Source organism: Gavia stellata, chromosome 22, assembly GCF_030936135.1.
Source record: "Gavia stellata isolate bGavSte3 chromosome 22, bGavSte3.hap2, whole genome shotgun sequence".
In the NCBI taxonomy this organism is placed as follows: Eukaryota; Metazoa; Chordata; class Aves; order Gaviiformes; family Gaviidae; genus Gavia; species Gavia stellata.
The window spans coordinates 318,349-341,126 of record NC_082615.1 but is presented as its reverse complement, the minus strand read 5'-3'; the positions used below and the strand labels follow the sequence as shown (position 1 = coordinate 341,126).

Below are 22,778 nucleotides of genomic sequence, written 5' to 3'. Positions count from 1 at the left end.
GGGTCAGGAGAAATAGTAATCACAGTTGCTTTCTCCATTTACTTTATTTCTACTATATTTCATGTTTCACCTGGGTTATGGTAGCAAGATATAGGTAATTTTGACATGTCATTTATCAATGTAACTTTTAAATAATCCTCTGCATCTGAATTAATTCACAGAAATAAGCAAAAAAAAAATCACAAAATATTGTGATCATTAGCATTTATAATAGATGATTTTTTACTATGGGGATAAATTTTAGAATAGTAGTTATAGAAGACTCAGAAACCATGGAGAGAGGTTCTGATGGATAAATAAAAATTTAATAGCTTAAAAAGCAGCTTTTTATGCAGAACTGCTTCTGTACCTAGAGATAGTTCTCTTTTTTGGGTAGAAAGCCTATGAAAATGTCTCTACTGGATGGTTTTTTTGTGTTCTGAGCATGAGCTCTAAATTTGGCCTCACAGGCACCACAAGCAGAAATACGATCTAAACTACATGGTGCTGTTGAGTTCTGTGACTGCTAAGTCTGATGATACCCACTGCCAGAAATGTAGAAACTCACCAGATTAGGAGAGGACTTTGTGAATACTAGTGGCACCTCTGTGTTGAATGTAAGTTTGTAAATCCCTATGTGAATTTAGCTCATTGCTGCTGCAAGATCAAAACATGCAGTGACAGGCAGAAGCACTGTAAAATCATACCAGAAGGTGGAAAATTCAGTTGATTATTCATGTTTGATATTAATTTTATATCCTGATTTCTTTAATGCTTCTTCTTATTAATTATTTTTGCAATACATGGAACTTCATACTTAGAAATCTTTCCCATATGCCATGACTTCTAAGGCATAAAGTTTTTAAATTATTGTTGTGAGGGAAAAGAAGAATCAGAAACTCAGAAGAAATGTTCATTAGCATAAAACCAATAGGAAAGGACAGATGTCTGTGTAAGTCTCACAATTGTTCTTCAGTTCTATTGACAATGGCAACATGATAAATTACTCATTAAATAACTGGGTTTTATCCACCAGAAACCAGTATTTTTTCCTGTGGCTAATGGTTTGCATGCACCAGTGGAGCCAAGATGTTTAGATAACTCCACTTTCTAAAGCAAAGAAGCATCATGTCTACAGCAGAACTCGTATTTAGAATTTAATATTGTGCTCCTTGAAAATGTTTGAGTTAAAACCTCCAGATGAGATCCCAAAGGTAATTGTTTTTCTATAACAAAACAGTTTAACTGCTTTTTAAAACTACTGAGAAGATTTACAGACTAAACAAATGTAATTGTGTACAGTTTATGTGCTTTTTTGCTAATCCCTTCACAAATAATGCTGTAGCTAAAAAAGAGAATCTGCAATAAACAGTCTAATATCTTTGGGTATTTTGAAAAGAAGTTTTGCTTCTAAAGCGTGCCATGTAGCTGAGCGCGTGCATGTTCCTCTAAAAGGAATGAAGTTTGTGTTTTCTAGTAGGGATGAGTAAGCTATCTTCTATATCAGATTTCTTTGTACAAGCCAGTAAATAAAATTTTTACTTAAAATTATTCTGTGTTTCTTAAAATAACATCTAGTCACTGCAAACTCTCCAAGTAAGGATATGTCTAACCGATGAACATGTACTTCAACACTGTGTCAGCAGGCTCCCTGAGGGTGGTGGCTCTGCATGAACTCCCTTCTGCCTGCCTGGATATTTTTCCCCTCAAGCTGTAGTGGAAATTTTTCACTAGAGCCTCAATAACAGTATCAAAGCACTGATGCATATATATGCCAGAGCACTGGTGCATACATACAGGTTAAAAACAAGGATCATTATAAATTGTGGAAAAAGTGCAATAATGTTTTGATGACTTCATGTCTCAGACTGTAGAAGAGGGCAGACATATGTCAAAGCAGCAAGCCAGTGAGTAGTAAAGATTTCTAGCCAGAGATATTGCTGGGTACCTCATTAAAGAAAGGAGACCTGGGAGCTGCTGTCCTGTCTCACCAAGACGGTCAAGGCAGGAGGATAAGGGTAAAGAACAACTTTGCTAAGTAAAACGGGAGTACCGCCTAAAAAAGTCATTACTCAGTAACTCTGCAGAACACAGATTGAAGCAGACAGCAGTGCTTTGTGCCTGCAGAATGACTGGCATGTCCAGTTCTTAGCCTTTGTAAACTGGAGAGTAAATAGTTACAGTGAAACACATGTATACCTGTGCATAAGCGGGTATCAGAGAATCACCATTTAGTTTCAAAAACAGCTCGCTGTGGAATTTGAACTATTTAGGATTGACCACTGTAACGGCATGTGGGTCCTTACACCTTCATGCTTGCAGCCAAGATACAAGGGCGCAGAGCTGCCAGAGCTACATTCTCATTCCTTCACTACCTCAAGTTTCTGCCTACTTACACGCTCTGAAGGCAGGGTGACTGAAGAGCAGTCAAGTGCATGAACATCTCTAAAACGCTCCGTTGACTGTATAGGTGAGAAACTTCTTTTCCACCTGCAGATGTTAGTCCGTCTATGTGTTCCACTGATGTGAGAGCTCTGACAAATTTTCTCTTAGCTCTAGAAGTTTGTTCATGAGTACAGGACTTTTTGTGAATAGGAGGCCGTAGTGTCAGTTTGCAGATATGGTGAATGAATACATATCTCAGGGAAATGGAGCCCAAACTTTGAATGAGGACAGACATTCCCATAGTTATGATTTTTGGGGGGATAGAAAAGCTTGATACACAGACATTTCAAATGGAGCATTACAGGAATGAACCTTGTTTGTTATTCTTTTGCCTGAAGAATTGTTGGTACTTCCTGAAATGCCTAGTTCTTTCAGAAAACAGCAAGAAAGCTCTTTCTCTGCTCAGGAAGGTTAAATTGCTACTTGATTTACCCTGTGTGCCTTCTGAGAGAACTGGATATATGGCAACGCCATTAAAAAGAGACTATCTCAAAATCTTAGTCAGAATTTATGAATGGCATCCAAGAAGGACTTGAACTTTATGGATTCTTCTTTTATAGTTATTTGTAACCAAAATGGGAAGAGTGCTCCTGTTGGTCAAGCTGAAATGATTATTAGGAGGAAAAACAGCCAGATTTAAATCTCAGGAAGCATGGGAGGAAAATCTAGAGGTGATCTTTTTATTGCTGGGAGAAAATAGCAAAAGTCCTTTAACCAGTAGGAACATGGCAAATATAAGCATTTAAGGGTTAGGAAACTATATTCAGCAGGGAGTTAAATTCTGTGACCCAAGGTTGAATAGTCAGGCCTACACAAGTGCAATTTTTCTCAAGTGTCAAGTTAAGTGCTAAGCTCCTGTATATAGTGAATGGGGTGGAGGATGGGGCACTGGGCACCTACACTGGGACTCACAATAGCCCAGTAACTGGAAGCTGGGATGCAAAGCAACCAAGAAAAAAATGACAAAGCAGAAAATGCAACTGCTTCGGTTATTCCTTGCATGGACTTAGACACCTGTGTTAAGGATCCAGCTATAGTCAGTGGGCCAATGAGCTTTTCTTCAAAGGAGAAGAAGCTGGCTGTTGTGATAGATCCCATATTTTGCTCAATAACCTGGAAGTACGAGAAATACCTAGTGCCTCACCACAGGCACAGCCATGCCCTAGAGTAGTCACCCACCTACCAGCCTCTCTGGGTGGAGGCACATCTACACCTTCTTTTGAATCAAGGCAGGTTAATATCGATTACTGCCATGTCTCACGAGGCCGTGAGTGGAAGTAAAGAATGAGTATGGCAAGTGCTGAGATGTTCTGCTCCTTGCTCCTGTGATTACTTTAATTTTCTCTTACCTTTTTAAATCTATACCTATTTAATGTAAATGGTATCAACACTCAGGGGCAAGTGCTGAGGCCTCAAATTGTCCCTTTCCCAGCTAGCTGCTCTAACCACTAAGCCACAGATTCAGATTCTCTTTCACACTCCTTCCTCTCAGTTCATTTTGCATCTTTGGTTGCTGGCCTACACAGCTTTGTTTGGGCAGGAGGAAACAATGCTGCACAAGACTTATTGGGCATGTTCCTGGAACAGGTTAAATCATCTCCTAGCAGAGGCTGTGTTGTCTCCATTTCCCAGAGGAGTGCACTAATCAGGGGTCTAGTGTGCAAAAGTGGAAATTTACTGGTGCCTGTTCACTGAATTCATGGTGCGTTTCTATGTTTCACTTCTGATGCATTAAGTGCTTTGCTAAATTTATACTTAAACCCATGAACGAGATAGAAGCCCCAAACGGAGGTCCTCAAAAGGGCATCTCAGATGACATCTTCAATTCCTATATGTGAACTATGGAGGCCTGAAGTATATAGGTGCCTGAAGTAGGTAGGTGTGGTTTTGACATAAAAAATGTTTTTTTCTCTAGGCTTGCATAGAAGTACCTCTGTTACAACTTCTGAACAGCACACAACTGAGGTGAGTCATGGTCCTGACAAGGTTCTGGTACAAGATGTGTCTTCAATGCACTTGCTTGAGAGCATTAGTCTGGTAAGCATAGCCAAAGCATGGCTTCTAGGCTGGAACCACACACAAAGCAGTTCCTGCTTATCCTTCACATGCTTCTCCTCAGAGCAAAAATTTTAACTCTGCTCGTTGTTCTCACAGTATTCAGATCCACATCTCCTTTCATCAAACTGCCCCAAATGCCATGTAGTCTACATTCAACTCCTTTTGGAATAAGTCCTAAAAGGTAAGAACTGCCCCACAGGCCCACTGTGTCAGTGATGTGTCACTCATGAACTGACTGCCCCCAACTACCCAAGCTAAAGTGAAGCTGATCCTTGTATTTCCTGGTACAAAGAGTCTTGACTGGTTTTTGTTTGTACAGTGGCATGACAGCAAGGTCATTGTGGTGTGTTTGAAGTACACTGGACATGTACTATGCACTGAAAATGATGAGTCCAGAACCAACTCTCTCCTCAGTGTGACTGCAAAGTCAACAGATCACCTGAAATTCTTGTTAAAAAAAGCCATCCAGTGCTTTTTAGGAATTAACTTACATGAAATGTATTTTAAATAGACCACTTTAATCCTGTTTTCAGAACAAGGATCTGTGATGAACTGTCACACATTACCAGAGAACACAGGACACACTGGTTCTGAAGATGTCAGACTCCTTTTTTGGTCTTTGGGACTACTATATTTTGAATATGCAGTTTGTGAATTTTTTATCTTGCCACTGTAGCACTGTATTTAGAGACATCATGGGTTGGAGCATAATATTAAATAAGAATACTGTATATCTGTGGTATCTATAAGTGAGCAACATATATATGTGGAACTATGATCCCTAAAAACAGTACTTGCAAAACAGTACTTACATGAAATGAGCTCATTGTCAGCTGAATGAAAAGTTTTATATGCCTTGAAAGTCCTTCCACCTGTTCATCAGTGATGAAGATAAATACAAATTCATGGATCCCCAACAATGGAATCAGCACAAGTGTAGATCTTGCCAATCTTGAAAAGAAAATGTTTGATTATAGTATTTTTTCAACATCCTTGATGCAAAAATAAAAAATTCAGCTACAAAGACATTATTCCAGAAATATTGCCTCAATATTCTGAATCTGGAATGGTATTAGTAATTCTGTGATTTTGAGGACAAATTCCCAGATACAAATTTTGGAGCACACTATCATAAAAGTTTCTACAGGAGGGAATCTTAGCTTTGGTCTTAAGGTGAAAAATTAGGGACAAGAAATTGAACAGGAAGGCCACTATCATCAAATTTATGCTGCTAGGTAACAGAAAAATATTTACATAGCTAAATATGAGTGATCTGTTTACAGGGTTCTTAGACCTTCCTGTCTCTGCTGAAATCTCTATGAAGCTGCATAGAAAGTTTGTGCGGTACTGTCAGCAGTCATCACTTTTTTTAAAAAATGCAACCAGAATAATTTTTATGGAAGAGAATCTTCTTTAACAAGTCTGGGAATGTGTTTGATTGGATGAAAGAAGAGACCTCAAAAGAAAATGAGTTCTGAGGAAGAATTGCAATGTGAGGAATAGCTTGAATCTTTGAAAGTTTAGCAAAATTATAAGCAGTAGAAAAGAGAATATAACGCAAAACATTAGGCAATGTTAAATACAGGCACTGCTGTCTGTGACTATCATCACAACAATCTTTCTGTAGCAATCTGGAGAATATAGCTGAGATCTTTTGGACCTTGAATGTTGAAGGAAAATGAAAATACGCTTCTTGCTATGAATTTAATACTGGAATTTAATAGGAAGTTAGCAGTGGAATTTCCATCCCTCCTGCCCCTGCCCATTCCTGTTAGACAATAAAATAATTCATCTTAGTAAGGCAGGAGTGTAGTAGCAGACAGGGATTCACAATGCTTTGATTAAAGATACTAAAAACTGGACAGAACTGGGATGTGGAAAGCAGTTAACAAATCCTCAGGTTTCCATCAATTTAAGTGCAGTTTTCACTGCATCCTTAGTTCCTTGCAGAGCAGCCTGCCCTTGCTGTTCCCACAAAGTGGGAAGATGTTTGTGCAAAGTCCAACTTGAGGACTTTACATAAGACATAATGTACCACTGAGACTCTGGCCAAAAGAGCCCACACCAGGGCCTGCAAGAGTGCAGGCTAAGGATAATATTCTCATTTGTGTTTACAAGAAAACTAGGGACATTCTTGAGTCAACAGTGTCTGCGTCTGTGAAAAAAGGTAGATCAGAAATGTTAATGTCACTTAGGAATGTCCCACAAACCTTCTACACCTCCTTTTCTTTTGAGGGCCTTTTGTCACACTCAAGGAAAAAATGTGTCACAACAACAGAGGCCACAGGTGTACAGTGAGGATACCTGAGAGCAGAGATCTTACTGCATTGCAAAGTCCTTGAGAAAATGCCCATAATAATCATCACAGAGGCACTGACCTGCCTCTCAGATAAGAAAATGTTTGTGGAGCCTTTTACCCCAGATGGCTTTCCTATATCATACTCTGAATATCTGTTACAGCTGGTGATGGTAGGTAAATGTATAATCTGCAAGGGCAAACTGGAAACCTTCTGATGTTGTGAGAAAAAAAAAAAGGGCTGGGACTTCTTTGTTATGTATTGCGTACCTGTATTTGTAGTCGTGAAAGCTCATTTGCTGAGCTTTTAGTTTGGAAATCAGCATCCTGAGAATTTTTAAGAAGATGCCAAAGTTAACCTTGAAAGAAAATACATACGGTTACTTACAATAAATGCTATGACACTACTCATCTAGCTATTAAAGAAATGTAAAATTGATATTAAACACTTGTAAAACCTGTCACTGAATAACAGAAATGCAGTTGTGATCAGGTCGGAACAGAAATGGGTTATTAAGACAGCTGCAGCAGAGAGCACAGGGCAGCAGTGACAGACTCTGTTGGTATCAACTCTCTCCAAATGAGGCAGTTAACAGAGTTTATATACCTTTAGGTCATACAACTGTTCACCAGGATGTGGTAAAAACCAGCAGTGATTGCAGTTCTTCAGATAAAGAGGCTCTAGACAGCCAGGAATCCCTGGTATTCTTTTATGAATGATTCACTCCTTTGTTAATTAGATTGTGCTGACTTGGCCAAGATCAATTGCAAATATTTCTTTTCTAATGAGGCCTGCATATACCTATAAGGCATCAACTATTTCACTTCCACAAACCAAAAGCTCTATGCAAATACATTATTAAGGTTGCAAAGTTGAGAAATCTAGCATTGCCTTATTCAGTCTGATTTATGTATGTGTTATGATACATGATCTCCCAGTACAAAATTTACATTTTAATTTTAACACAGAACCCTGCTTCCTCATTTTTGGGATGGACAATTATTCAGGACTACTTTTCTTGTCTTCTTTTGATGTGTAGGTATTACTGCTGGAACCCTAGTTCTTGTTCTGTGTAAAGAATTGAACACTTTTCACACTGTTCTCCCCAAATGTGAACAGATGTATCTTTAAAACATCACAGGGTGATAAGTGGATATTATTCTCTTTTTTTTTAAAAAAAAAAAGACAACTAAAGCATAAATAGATGGGGGTCCAAAGTGTAGGATCTCACCAGTTAGAGGTGCTTTGGTTTGATTTTGCAGAGAAATTAGCATCAACATTATGTTACTGATAGCTGCAACTGGAAGAGCTCAACCCTTACCCCATAGGCTGTTTGGACATTCAGAAAGCAAAAGCCAGTAGTAGCCACTTGTGATATTTTGCCTAGCATTGTGTATGAACTTAGGGGCAGAGACAGAGTTGGAAAGCAATTTTCTGAGGCAGCGTTGAACTACCTTAAGCTCAGGATCATCCTTCTTCCTCCTCTTGTAATTCACACATCTCTATTACTAAAGTGCATGTCTTGCAGACTGTGCTCTCCTGTTTTATTCTGCAGCAATAGTTCATCTTGTGGGCATCTCTTTGGACAAGTTAGGAGAGATATAGATGTGTACATGTACAAGAGGGGGTGAGTTACCTTTAAATGGATGAGTCTACTTCTGGTCTTTCCTAACCTTTAGAATTTGACTTCTCCTTTTACTATAATTTTTGGGGTTTACAAAGAATTCATCATAGTCAACACTGTAAGGTTCTTCAAAAGTAGAGCTAGCGATCATTTTCCATCCAAACTTACTTTTGTCTGGAAAATTGGGTTTATTCTAAAAATGGTTTTCCGTTATGAACTTCTGCTTTTCACAGAAAACACTAAAACTTCATGGAAAATGACTGCCATAAGATTGAAATATTTTTACTCTCAATGTTTCATAGAAAAGACAGAATTTTCACTAGAACATGGAAGCAAAATCACAAAATCACAGAATGGTTAAGGTTGGTAAGGACCTCTGGAGGTCATCTTGTCCAACCCTCCTGCTCAAGCAGGGCCACCTAGAGCAGGGTTTTCCAGGACGATGTCCACATATGGCTTTTGAATATCTCCAAGGATGGAGACTCCACAACATCTCCAGCCAACCTGTGCCAGTGCTTGGTCACCCTCACAGTGAAAAAACATTTCCTGATATTCAGAGGATACCTCTTGTTGCAGTTTCTGCCCTTTGCCTCTGGTCCTGTCACTGGGCACCACTGAAAAGAACCTGGCTTCATCCTCTTTGCACCTCCTCTTCAGGTATTTATATACCTTGGTGAGATGCCCCTGAGCTTTCTCTTCTCTAGGCTGAACACTCTCAGCCTTTCCTCATGGGATAGATGTTCCAGTCTCTTAATCATCCTTATGGCCCTTTGCTGGTGTCTCCCCAGTATGTCCATGTTTCTCTTGTACTGGGGAGCCCAGAACTGGACACAGCACTCTAGGTGTGGTCTCATCAGTGCTGAGCAGAAGGGAAGGATCACCTCCCTCGACCTGCTGGCAATGTTTTGCCTATGGCAGCCCAGGATAACATTCACCTTCTTTGTCCCATAAGGGCACATTGTTGGCTCATGGTCAACTTGGTGTCTGCGAGGACCACCATGTCCTTTTCTGCAAAGCCACTTTCCAGCTGGGCAGACCCCAGCATATAGTGGTGCATGGGGTTGTACCTCCGCAGCTGCAGGACTTTGCACTGCTCCATGTTGAACTTCGTGAGGTTCCTGTCAACTCATTTCTCCAGCCTGGAAAGGTCCCTCTGGATGGCAGCACAACCCTCTGGCATCTCAGTCACTCCTTCCAGTTTGGTGTCATCTGCAAACTTGCTGAGGGTACAGTCTGCCCCATTGTCCAGATCATCAGTGAAGATGTTCAATAGGATTGGACCCAGTACTGGGTACACTGCTACTTTCTGGCCTCTAGTTAGACTTTGTGCCACCTCCTGGGCCTGGCCATTCAACCAGTTTTCAAACCACCTCACTGTCTGCTCATCCAACCCATACATTGAATTGGTCATTACAATGGCTATGCCATGGTCCTTGCATCAGCGCTTTTGAAGGTCTCGGCAGGGTGATCCTATCAAAAGTACTGATATTATAAAAATTAGCTCCTACCCCACATTAAAAAAGTAAAACTATTTAGCAGCAACTTGGGATTATAGCTAGAAACAGTCATTTCAATATAAAATCTAAAACACTAGCTATGTGCAAGAATTCTAATACTTTATTTCTTACCTAATGTGGGACAAAAAAACCAAAATGGCACATGGAGTTTTTAAGATCAGTGTTAAGAACTACATCTGTCCTAGTCTCTTCCGGTTTTCCACCCCCATACTCAGATAATGACTTCCTTTCTGAAGTACTCTGAAATTTCTGGATGGCAATAATATATATAAAAGTGAGGTGCCATCATTCTTTTCCAGGCTGACTATAAATGAATAGAGTTGCTCAGGAAATAGCAACATACAAGCCAGCATGGTGCTTTCCCTATGATTCTTTTCATTTTATTTTAAACAAAACAAGACTGTGGAATAAGGTCCAATACTATCAAAAAAAAGGAAATACTAACTTTGCATTTCTGATGTTTCACAAGAAAAAGATTAGGAACGTTTGGCCTGTACACCAACTTATGCACTATGAAGACAAGGTCCAGCTGCAGTACCTGGCTGTTATAATCCATGCACAACCACCATTAGGAAGTGCTGACACCCATTTTGCCATTGGATTTTAGATAAGTTTGCTGAATTATATTAAAGAACAGGATATTGAGAACATCCTGTCTGGTTATTACATGATCTGGCCCTGGGTTTCTAACCCTTTCATTTCTGCCCACTGTGTATTTGTCTTGCCTTCATACTCTGTCTGTCCCTCTATGCAATTTATCTTGCTGAGCATCCTCTTAATTCCTCTTCACCACTCTTTGCTCCTTCTTCCCCATTTCTAGTCACATTTCATGTTCCATTCTCCTGCAGTCTGATATCATCCCTTTTGCTTAACCTTTCAATTTCGGTTCTCATTGATTCCTTTCCTGCCTCTCCCATGGTATCAGTGGTGGAGTGATGCCGACATTGATCAAGCCACAGAAGTTGAACCCCACGTTCAACTCCACTGCTGCCACCATCATGTACACTGGCAAACCAGATTCTGTGCTATCAGGTCTGCACATATGTTTCCTGTTTGCCTTAAAAGTAATTTCCAAGTAAGGGTCACTCAGTGTGATTCTGAGGAACAGTCACAGACAGAATGTCCTACAACCTAACAGCAACAGGATGTCTTAGTGACATTTATTCAGAAAGTTTATGGCTCCTTCTAAAATGAGCACTGGTATCAAAATATACAGGTAAGAAGTAATGGGCGAAGATACGTGAGTTCTGTCACCACTTCAAGGACTCAATACTACAAAACTCAACAGACAGGCAATTAGGTTTAAGAAAGTCACCCCAGGAAGAAGCTGAGCCTGGTCCTCTATACACATTTTTGGGAAGTGAAACAGCTTCAGTTGTCCTCTAGCTGCTGCTTGTTCTTCTGTAAGAAGATGTCCATAAAGTCTGATAGTGCTGTATCTTTTACGCTTTTTCTGTATTTTCTAATACTTAATGACTATAAGCACTGGTAATGATCAGAGGCTACATGCTTAGAATAAATTAAACTACCGGGGCTATCTGAATCTGTGAAGTAGCACCAAAGCAGAAGATCCCAAAATGTAATATAAAAAAGCAGGGATTAAAAATTATGTTAGAGGAATAACATATATGTGTATCTATGTATTTATGTGTAAATCTTTTTGTCAACTTTAGTTAGATGGATTTTTGAACAAAAGTTTATCCCTTCTGCCACTCTATGTCCACCTTGATATTTCTGTGCATTGGTCTGTAGTAGGAAACTATATCTTAGTTTTTCTGAAATATCGAAGGACAAAAATGGCACTAATTACAATGAAAAATGAAGGGAAAAAAACCCAGGAGAAAGTATTTCCCCCTAGTTTTGGGTGATGATGACAGGAGCTCTACAAGTAGTGACATGAATATCTGAATTAAGGTTAGAAAGTTATCTTTAGAAATTTCTTTATATCTAGTTTGAACTTTGTATGTTATAGCTCTTGTCTATTTTCTACCTTCCTTTTGCTGTACCCTCCTGGCCCCATATGCCCCCATTGTAATTGCTGCTGAAGACAGCAACTGGATCCCCTCTTAGCCTTCTCTTCTTAAGTCTGAACAAACCCAGTTTCCGTCTTTCTTAATGCTCTCTTGTGGCTTTTGCCTCCTCTCATGTCTCAGGCATTTTTGCTTTCTTTTCTGTCTCTTCTTTCTACTGCAATTTTTTTTTTTGATAGAGGGTCCTTCATTGTCCTTCTAATTATTATCTTTTTTTGATGGCTGTTAAGTGTGTTTCTCTATTTCACAGCTCAGTCCCAACTATGCCCACTTTCTCTCTCACACAGTTCTCTCCAACTTAGCAGAAGCAAAACAAAGTCCGTTATTTCTTCTCTAAAATTTTAATTTCCACATCTTTTCTCCAGTGTGACAGAAACCAATACCCTCCTTTCCAATTGACACATTGAATGCATCAATGCCTCAATATTACACTTTGAGCAGTCCTTCTTTTATTCCCCGTACACATTTGTATCAGTAAAGTACCTCTCTACAACATTTGCTATCTGTCTGGCTAACCAAATCACTTATTCCTCTAATCCTTTTATGCCTTGCTGACTTCGTGACAATATAAGGTATTCTGGACACACACCAAAGTCCCATCTATCAAAGTTCTGTGTTCATAATCATGTCCTCATGAGTTGTTTTGATCATGCTGTTTCCATTGCTTCATTATCACCGCATTTCAGGTATACAGTTTTTTGCATTTGTTTAAGAAAAAAAATCATAACTCAGTCTTGTCATGCTATGCTTCATATTTTTCATTAGGTGAATGTTTTCTCCCCATGATCATCAGTACTTCTGTTGCTACTTCTCTGCATCCTTGCTATCGTAAGATCTTCCTCTATAGAGAATTTGGAGCTTTCTAGTGGTACTCACCACATGGTAGCACTCTCCTAAGTAAACTTCTCACTGAGAAAATGAGGTTAAAAATATGAAAAGTAAAAAATACGAGAAGTAAAAAATACGAGAATTAAAAAATATGAGAAGCAAAAGGCTCCATCTTTGATATAAGTGGAGCTGTGCAGAATTCACTGCACAGATGAACAGCAGTGTTTTGAGAGGTTGACATTCAAATCTTCGTTGTTTGTAGATAGACAGAAAGGAAGCTATGCACATCCATGCACAGTAAGAAACCTCATTTACAATTTTTTCTGTCTCATCTTTTCTAATCCAAGAATTGGATTATACTTGGAGAAAGGGTCACAGAAGACAATCACATTTGTGCATGATATTAGGAACAGAAGAAATAATTCTTACTGCAACAGAAAACAACATTGGTCCTCGGATAATCCACCAGATTCCCATGTGTTCATTTGTTCCCCAGCACCTGAAGAATAATTTGAAGTATAATTACATTATTTTCATAGAAAAAAATTAGAAAGCTTACATTACCTATGTATATATTTCAAAAGGAAGTTGACAAAGCTCAACTTTTTCAGGTGGCACTCAGGAGAAATGGAGTAAAACTAGGAAGAGTCTCACCAACAACTATAATTGTATTTATTCTGAAGATCTTTCCACCAGAATGCTGAGAGGGGTTTCCCTACACTTCAGACTTCAGAACTATGTGGCAAACTCAGTCTTTGGATCCACACAACAACTCTATATGGCACCAAACCTTTATAATGGAATTCATCCTGATCAAATTTATCTATCTGAAACTGGAAATGGTTAAACTATGAATTGTGACCATGGTTCTTGACCTGCTAAAAGGTATGCATACTGTTTCCTTGAAGCTGTCTCCTTTTCTCCTGATCTAACCTTCTAATTTGTCCTATGCACATGTTTCTTTTGCTAATTACCCCGAAATTCTGTAGGATCTTGGCTTGTTTTTTACAGTCTATATAAGATCTAACTCTATGAGACTGTCATTGTGATTTGGATCGTGATGTTGTTGCTTAATAACTATGTTGGTGTCCCAAACAAAACTTTCTAGGAACCGTGAATAAAAAAGGGGAACAAAAGAAATCATACATAAACCCCAAAGTCTATGTGATACCATTACCAGCTTCACTGAAGACCAGAAGAAAGACTTCCAGAAGACCAGACGTTTTCCAAAGTGGAAAACTGATGCTTACTAGTGCAAATTACTCTTACTGATTCATTCACTGAATACTGAACACATTCATTTAATATCAGCTTTTAGTGAATATCAGTTTTTGTCATTATCATCCATAACAAATATTTTTTTTTTCAAAATGGCATTGAATACTAATTAAGCTTGAAACGTAGATGGTCTCCAAGGAAAGCACTGGTCTCCTTTTCTTAGTAAGATGCTGTCTGTGAAGATGTTTGTGCTGACAATTTGCTTCATGTACATGGATGAACATTGGATGATGCAATAGCTTTCATTTCAGGAACAGTGAATGTCCATTCTACTTCTTGATCTACGCATAAGTAAATCTGAGAATTCCTAGAAGTAGTTTAATGTAAAAGTACTAAAATAAGCCTAGAAAATGTAACAAGTATTAATAGGTGCTGTATAATCTTAATATAATCTAATAGTCGATACTTGTGTCAACTACTGCCAAGGGCTTCCAGAAAAATTAAGCAAACAGAAAGCCAGTATTCTAAGGCACATTTTATTTAGTAACCTACCCTGTGTTCTCCAGTTTTGATCTGCTTATTCCCCAAGGGCCCACAAACAGGATAGGAACAACTGAAAAGAAAAGGAGTCAATTACAGCCAAGCTTGCAGAATGGTTCATACAGAACACAGATATGTTACAGTAGTGCGTAGTGCAGAGACATATGCTTTTCAGTCTTCTATTTAGAATTGTACAAAAATCAACCTGATCTTGGCTTTCCCCATTTGTAGTTCAAATACAAAATGAAATTTCATTATATAGTTGAATCTTGCATTTTCAGACTGATATGTACATATATATATACACATATACACTGCTGACCTCTCCAAATCTTCTAAATTCCTGACCCTGAGAATTCAAAATAATTTGTACTTAAGGCCTCACAAACTACCTAAGGCACCAGTTGTTAACATTTTTTATTTGTTGAACCTTAAAAAGTTTTCAGTGGAGGCATGGAACTCTGTCTAATTAATTAAAACAACTGACAAAAGCTTGTTTTCCTGGCTTACCTTTCCTGGACCATGGTCCCCATTCCCCTATTGTTGTCCCCCCTCCTGGAAAGGAGACTGCAGACTGAAAAAAAACCCCTGAAATGAAGGATTACTGCACTGTTCCAGTGGTCTACAAATGTGCAGGCACAAGCTTCAATCACAAGCACAAGGCACATTGATCTACCAAAGGTGGGTGTTCAACTGGATCCTCAGCCCAATGACTCACAGGAGATTTTCTGGTGGATGTGGCAGAAAGGAAAGATGTGGGTCACTGGGGCCAGAACAGGATCTATTCAGGATTCTGGGACACTAGCTAAGGTCATGGGGAGAGCTGGAGTGTGGCAATACAGAGAAAGGGCCAGAAGGAAACTACTCTCAGAGATAATAGAACTTTGAGGGGGTAAAATGGAGAAAGAGATAGAAAGGGTCTCGCTTGGGTGGGAGATGGCATTGGTGCAACAAGTGGGTCTGAGAAAACAATCAGGGCATGGGCCACTTGGGAAGGGAGCTACGCGTCCAGGGGAATATGAGGTTGTCCCGTGGGGAAAGATAATACCCAGTTGGATGAGGTGATGTTATCAAGTGCGGTTCCTGGTCAGGAGCTGAGTGTGTCTCAGTAGGTGCAAGCATGGTTTGCCCCTGCTGGCTCAGCAGCAGCAGTACTACAAATGTCTGTAAGATAGGTGCCAGATGTCCCATCTTAGTAGTAATTCTAATAAATATAAATAAGAAATTAAGCTAAGAAATAAGAAATTAAGGAAAGGCCTTTAGGAAATCAGTGAATGTGATACAGGTATGAGAGCAATGGAGGGGGACCGATAGGGAGATGACCATTATTATTTATACTCTTACAGTAGTGAGCAAATTTCTTAACAGACTTGTCCTATTGCAGTTTGAACAAGGAATAAAATGATTAGTCCCTGTTCCAATGAGCTGGTGATCAAAGCAATAAATGGATTTAGAGAGGTGGGAAGAGTGAGGAAGCAATGAGACAACACTAACCAATGTGAAAGACAGTGGTCTTGGTGTGTCAGCAGCCTGTATGCTAATACAGCCATATAAATATAGCACAAAGGGTCTTTAAAGATGAATGTGAGAGGGAACAGAGAAATCAAGGCATGGATGGTGAGAATGATCCTCTAAAGTGTAAGGTGCAGCAGAGGAGAAAGCCCAGAGGCTTGACAATGGACAATTAAGTGTGGTGTTATGTTTTGACAGAAACTTTTAATAGATAAGGAAGGATGGGAATGAGTGTGAAAGTGAAGGAAAGTAGTTAATGTCTGATGAGGAAGAAGCAAAAGAGGAAAAGGAGAGATGCCAAAAATGGGAAAACATGTTCAAAACAGCAAGCCAGAAAACAGCAACATAGTGGATGAATACAGGTAAAGCCAGAGAAAAGGATGCTGTAGGAAATAAGACAATTTCCAATGTGACTATATATATAGATGCATGAAAGGATTAAGGTAATATCCCATTTCTCTTAAACATTGAAATAATTCACTCTTCAAAGGTACTTGTCTTCTTCCTTTGGTCCTAGAGAGAATCTTGATATTAGTTACCTAAATTTAATCTTATTAGATAAAATGAATTCCCTTCTCCATCAGGTAGACTAAACTAAAGATTTAAGTACTACCTGATTCTAAGAACCCACAGGAAGTCTGATATGAAAACACCACACAGAGCACTCAATGAACACAGCATAAATCATACTGGGGGAGCAGAGGAGCGACAGAATATGGGAGACAGCATGAGGATGAAAAAAAATAAGAATTCTGTTTTAATCATATGGAGCTTGACTTCGTAGTTAGATAATGAGGAAAGTTTTAAATTTTTTAATATTAACTACTTGATTTCCCTGTAGACATAAGGAAATTCATCGGGAATACTTGGGACTCATCACTGACTGTGCAGAGAAGGGTATAGGAATGTATTTTATCTTCTTTTTTAATCAAGATCCTTTCCCTGAGAAATTAGACTTGTTTTGGGACAAGACCAATTTTCTGAGACAATTCTAACCAGCAAATTTATATCTAGGTACCAAAATACAATATTTCAATATTCCAGTTTCTGTTTTGTGCTTGTCCTGACAAAACATTATCCTCCACAGAGATGTCGTAATATGAACCAAGATTTAGTCACCAAATCTGAGCTGTAATGTACTGCTGTATATGTACATGTCCTTCCCAGCTTAAATGTGTGAGTGGATTTGGTGAAAAAAAGATTTCATATGTGGGATTTCACATCTGCCTCGGAACGTGGAAGAACTGCATTTGAGTATCTAGTGTTGACTTTGAGGTACCGTGTTCTAAATAATCTATGACTAGTTTGTTTAGGCTTTCCTTATCTCTTCATCATAGGTATTAAATACCGATTTCCATCAATTTGTTTACTATGTTAACTTAATGAAGTTAAACTTCAACTTAACTTTAAGATCAATACTTCTGCTTCAGATGTGAAAAAAAACGGTTTTTTCCAAGTATACAATAAAACATGCCTTTCCCGGTTGTACGTGCTTCCTCAATTAAAAGCCATGGTATTTCCTGGAGCTCCTTTCTGATCTGATGTCAAAATGTCAGGTTATGCTGTACAAGAAAGTAGTTTTGATTTGAACAATAGTTCAACCTTTTTGTTTTAAACATGAGAAATGAAACTTTCCCAAGGTTACATCACTTACTTTGAATGTATGGACTGACATTTCTGAAAACATGTGTGTTCCCATTGCAAACACCTCTGTTTAATACTTGTTCTGTACTCTCAGCTCTTTCCATGTTACTAAATTATTGTCATGTTGATCACTAGTGAAGGCTCTGCATCTATCGTCAGGGCCTCAGAACTCCCCAGTTTCTCACAAGCCTAGACTAAAACAACCTGAATTTCTTAACTTCTGGAGATATGCTAGTTTTCATCTGGTCTGTAAAGAACTAAGAGGTGTGAGATGCTGAATAGTTTGTTAGAATTCTTCTATTGTTAGAGGAAGCTAAATAAAATCTTATTTTGGATTTAAAACTGCAAAACAAGAATAAAAGAGCATAGGTGTTCTTTTTGTTAACAAAAGGAAAAAAAAATGGCACAATGTCAAGTATGAATTTTACATTCACTTGTAACTAACTGATTTAATACTCCAAAATTAAATGTGCCACTGCCAAAATTATCAGGTCTGAGTACTTTTTTATTGATCTCTGATAACGAGATTACACAATGCACAAAGTGAAGCAATCTTCAGAACAATGCATACAATACGATCATCTCATGTGTATTTAAAACCTGCTTCAAATGCTACGAGAGACAAAAGTCAGATGTCTTTTAATCTTTCCAGTAGTAGTAAACACAAGTCATTTCTATAAAAGAGAGTTAAGTTTTCTGTGTTCTTTAATGGATCTTTATTCTTTCAGACCAGATAGTTTTGACCTAAATTATCTTGTATACTTCAACAGGGTTTTATATCATGCTTTTAAAACTTTTTTGCTCAGGTGTCCCCCTGTGTGGTATTTTAAATGCTGAAGTCCTGTTTTGGATCTTGCTTTAAGCATTGGCATTTTTTGACAGCAATGATTCTTTGTTAATAAATTAATACAGTCATATTAGAAAAGCATGAAAAGGTCTTATCTAAAATTCAATTAATTCTAGGACTTTCTCCAGTAGGTCATTTTTTTAGATCCTATCCTGTTCCCATTTCAAAATTCAAGAGGTAAGGTAGATGTCAAAGCGAAGTTAAATAAACTGTCTTCATTACCTGTGATTGTTACAGAGACAGCCTAGTACAACTTTTAGACAACTGAAACTGAATGAGAGGAATTACTGTCAAATTGACAGGGAGTTTGCCACAGCCTTGATAACAATAACCAAAAATTTCCTTTAAACATGTAGATGTTGTGGCATTGCAACTGTAATGATTGTAATTTCAATCTTAGCTGCCATTTGCTTCAGCTGTTTATGTTTGAGTTTAAACACCTCTTTAAAATCAAACCTCTTTATCCTCAGTAGATAATTTTAGCAAGCAGTACAGCACAGCAAATATGGAGTAATTTATTTACAACTACGTAATCATCCACCACAATCAAATCCCTCTAAAAAATCACTTTCCCTTTTTTATTAAGTGGGCTATACACTACAGTCCTACTGTCCTGGATACACACTTTTACATTTGACTACATAGTTCAATAGACATAGACATGGTGATAGTGAACCAGCTTGTAAAACCATACATTGATAAAAATTTTACAGTGAGAAGTTCTTATGGCCATCCATCCTATCGTCCTCCTTAACTCAGGCCACTGGATTTCAATCAATAACTCTCGCAACAAACCTGCATATTGCCTAAGAGTACATTTTTTATCTTCATTTAAAACCTTTAAAGGCCTGAAAGTTGTACAGGTAGTTTTTTGATGATTATTGGGAATTGGGAAAACTTGATTTTTCTCCTTTGTCCAGGCAAGATACAGAATTATGCTCTTTGAGTAAACAGCAAACGTAATTGTCAGATTACAAAACATAATTTACACAAAACTGTTCAAATGCTTGTAACTAACTTTACATTGTGTTTATTCCATGAAAAATGCCTGAAATATAAGACCTCTAACTTAAAGCACACTGTAGAACCTTAAGATGAACTAGGAAGGTGAACATATAAAAGAAAATTGTTAATGTTTAGACATCTTTGCTATGCAGGTGCTCTATTACAAAGGAAAATGAAGTTGCTGATGGTACTATAATATTCAGTGATGACAGAAAATACAGCCAAATATAGTCAAATTTGTTCTTGTTCTGTCCACTAGGCTACCGTTTTCTTCTGAAAGAATTCACCCATTTCCTGAATCTGCAGGTCAAACTGAACTGCAACAAATGTATCACTGCTGGTATACCTTATTGACAAGCGCTGACTTCAAAACAAAAAAGAGTTCAGACTTTCTTTCTTCATTACAAAGTATCCACCACTGACTCAAAAAAGTACCACAGAATCAAGAACTTGGAAATTGTTAGGTACTTACCCCATCCTATCACAACATACGTTTGTAGCAGTCGTCTTTCAGAGAGTACAACAGTTATCAATAACGTATGCAGATAAATTCCTTCTACTAATAGCCAAAAATAATTTGCCCCAATAAAGTAATGCATGAAAAACTGGGCAGTCCTGCAAATGATTACAATCTGTAGAAATGAGAGACCGGGAATCATTGTTAATACATAAAAGCTCTGACAAATCCTGGTTTTCTTGTTACTTCAGCAACCATTTTAAAACTAGCCCATGTTTGTGATACAACTGTGGTTCAGTCACATATTTCACAAGACTCTCCTTGCTGCTTGGGAGAGGCTGGAGGGGAATGCAACAATTTAAAGGCTTTGTCAGAGAGTTTGAGTGGAGGTGAAAAGTAGGAAAATACAATGACAGTGTAGGCTGGGGTATGTGTTCTTTGTCATGATCTGCATATCAGAATTTTTACTGATGAGCTATTAAAATAATAGTCACCATCAACATCCTGCAGGTAATTTTGCTTATTGACATGGGCAAACTATATTCATACAACATCATACAAGTGTAATTTCTCTGCAGTGGTTGCGAATGGGAGCTGTTGTTATTCCATTATCTAAAAAAGTGTAAGAAAATTAGCACATTTTCTTAGTACAGAAAAACCTTTAAACTATTTTTTCTCTCTTAGTGTTCTTTCACAGCAAATACATTGTTTGAGAACTTTGTCTTAAAAGCAATGTTTGTGTGCATTGCACTGTGCTATGCATACCAAGACTGAATAAATATAGTGTTACGTAAGTGCCAAATGAATGTGTAGATTTCTTCCTAAAAACTACAGGTGTAAGCTGTTTTGCTTAATTGCATGTTTCTAAATATAACTATAGATTAATTTATTGTTTCTATACAAGGCTTCATATAAAACCAATCTAAAATATATAAAATCAGAATTTTCTTGATCACCCAAAGCTTTATCAGCAAAATTTCAGCATTCAAAGCTCAACTAACAAACACGTCAAAACTTGCTGCCGTATGGCAAACTTCCTAAACTGTAACTGTTATGGCCACTAGCAGCACACGTTGACTACTAGCAGTGAACTAACAAGTTACCTCAGGACTGAGGTATACTATCCATCCAGTTTCATCATTTGGTTTTTTGGAGTAAATCTTGTAGTATACAGTGTCTTTTATAAGAACTGCTGTGGCGCGCAAGATGAAAGATGCAAATAAATTCATATGGATGTAGTTTCTTGTGCAGTGAAGTTTTCTGTGGGAGAAAAAAAATAATGTATGAATCCTCTGGAATATATTTAATTTGCAGAAATAAAAAAAATACTGTTGTATTGATATTGTTGTCATCAATGGATTTTGCTTAGGAATTGCTTTTATAATGCTTATTAGGAAAATGCAAGTTATTTATATCAGAAGCTAAGCAATAAATTCAAGTACCTGAAAATTAAAACTTGCATACTGGGGTCTGTACCTTTAAAATGCATGTAAATTTGTACTAACCTGAGTAAAGAAAGTATAAGGAGAGCTAATACAAGTGAGATGAGAGAAAAATAATATCCTATAGTGTACAACAGCTGTAATGTGGTAAGTAATTTATGTTCTTCTTCCTAGGAACAAAGAAGAAAAATGTGTTACACAGACAGGCAGGTGGGCAGAGCACGAACACAGCTCAGAAACTTGAGTCCAACTTCTTTGTGTTGCAAGGTAGCCAGGGGAAGTTTCTGATGCCTGCCCCCTGCGCTGCCTCATGAAATCGTTGCATGACAAAGACACTTGAAGACAGCCTTTGTTTCTTTTTAAATTTGAAGGTATTCATGGTCTCATTTCCGGATAGCTCCTGCATAAACACCATTTGTAGTCTGATTTACAGCTAGTCATTTCCATGATTATATGCACAAAATGGATCCTGGTGTTTTAATAACTGCAGAGATCAACTCTCCACCTGTACACACAAGTGTTATTACTCCATGTGTGGCCTGGGGACACAGTTACAGATCAGTTGTGGCTGTACAGTTTTGAGAGTCAGCTCTGTATAGAGTCATTGAAATAGATGGATTCTGCCATGAGTTCAAAGAAAAAAACCAAAATTATTAAATTAGAGTTGTCTAGAATGTCTTTAAATGATGAATAAGACCTCAGAGGAGGAAGGGGGGCACTCATACTTTCTTTCCACTTTGCTTCATTTAACATTTCTTCTTGCTAAGTTTTTCCATTTAGCTGCTTATGTCTACCTCTGATCTCTTCATATTGCTTTTCTAGCTCAAGAAAAGCTTCTCTGCAAAGGGGACACAGAGATACAGCATATGTGACTTTCATAATCCAAATTTGGCCTGCAAAGATTTTCTTGGAACCTGTGTCTTTTCCTCAGTGATTTTGCTGTTTTCTTTGTGAATTGCCCTACTGCTCAGCACCAGGGATTTTAGCACTGTCTTCCTGCCAGGAGCTGTCTCTAATCAATGTATGCTAATGAGTACTCTCTGGATAGCAGGGGTGAGCTGTGCCTGCTGGCAGAAGCTCTCTTGGAGAGGGTGAAAGTGCCCAGGGACAGCAGTGTGTGTGCAGGAGATTCCCATAGTACAGCCATTAGTCACTCTGCTCCATGAAAACATTCAAACAGGCATGAACCTAATAAAAAGCATGAGTTATCATCTTGGCTGTGACAATTTTGCAACACCAAAGCAAATGAAATCAAGCTGATTACTCCAATGTGTGCGGATGCTAGCTCTGGGTTATTCCTAACATCTTGGGGCTTTCCACTAAATATAACAAACA

At 38.2% G+C, this 22,778-nt stretch overlaps 1 protein-coding gene across 1 annotated transcript in view; it reads right to left on the bottom strand.

Annotated features, from left to right (window-relative positions):
* GLP2R (glucagon like peptide 2 receptor) overlaps positions 1 to 22,778 on the bottom strand; it is a 43,181-nt gene that overhangs the window by 3,854 nt on the left and 16,549 nt on the right. The window contains exons 5-11 of the mRNA XM_059828339.1: positions 21,507 to 21,609; positions 21,105 to 21,261; positions 20,017 to 20,176; positions 14,549 to 14,609; positions 13,208 to 13,277; positions 7,049 to 7,137; positions 5,295 to 5,433 (exon numbers count right to left, since the gene is read on the bottom strand). Coding sequence (XP_059684322.1) covers positions 5,295 to 5,433; positions 7,049 to 7,137; positions 13,208 to 13,277; positions 14,549 to 14,609; positions 20,017 to 20,176; positions 21,105 to 21,261; positions 21,507 to 21,609 — 779 coding nt within the window. The remainder of the gene's footprint in view (positions 1 to 5,294; positions 5,434 to 7,048; positions 7,138 to 13,207; positions 13,278 to 14,548; positions 14,610 to 20,016; positions 20,177 to 21,104; positions 21,262 to 21,506; positions 21,610 to 22,778) is intronic.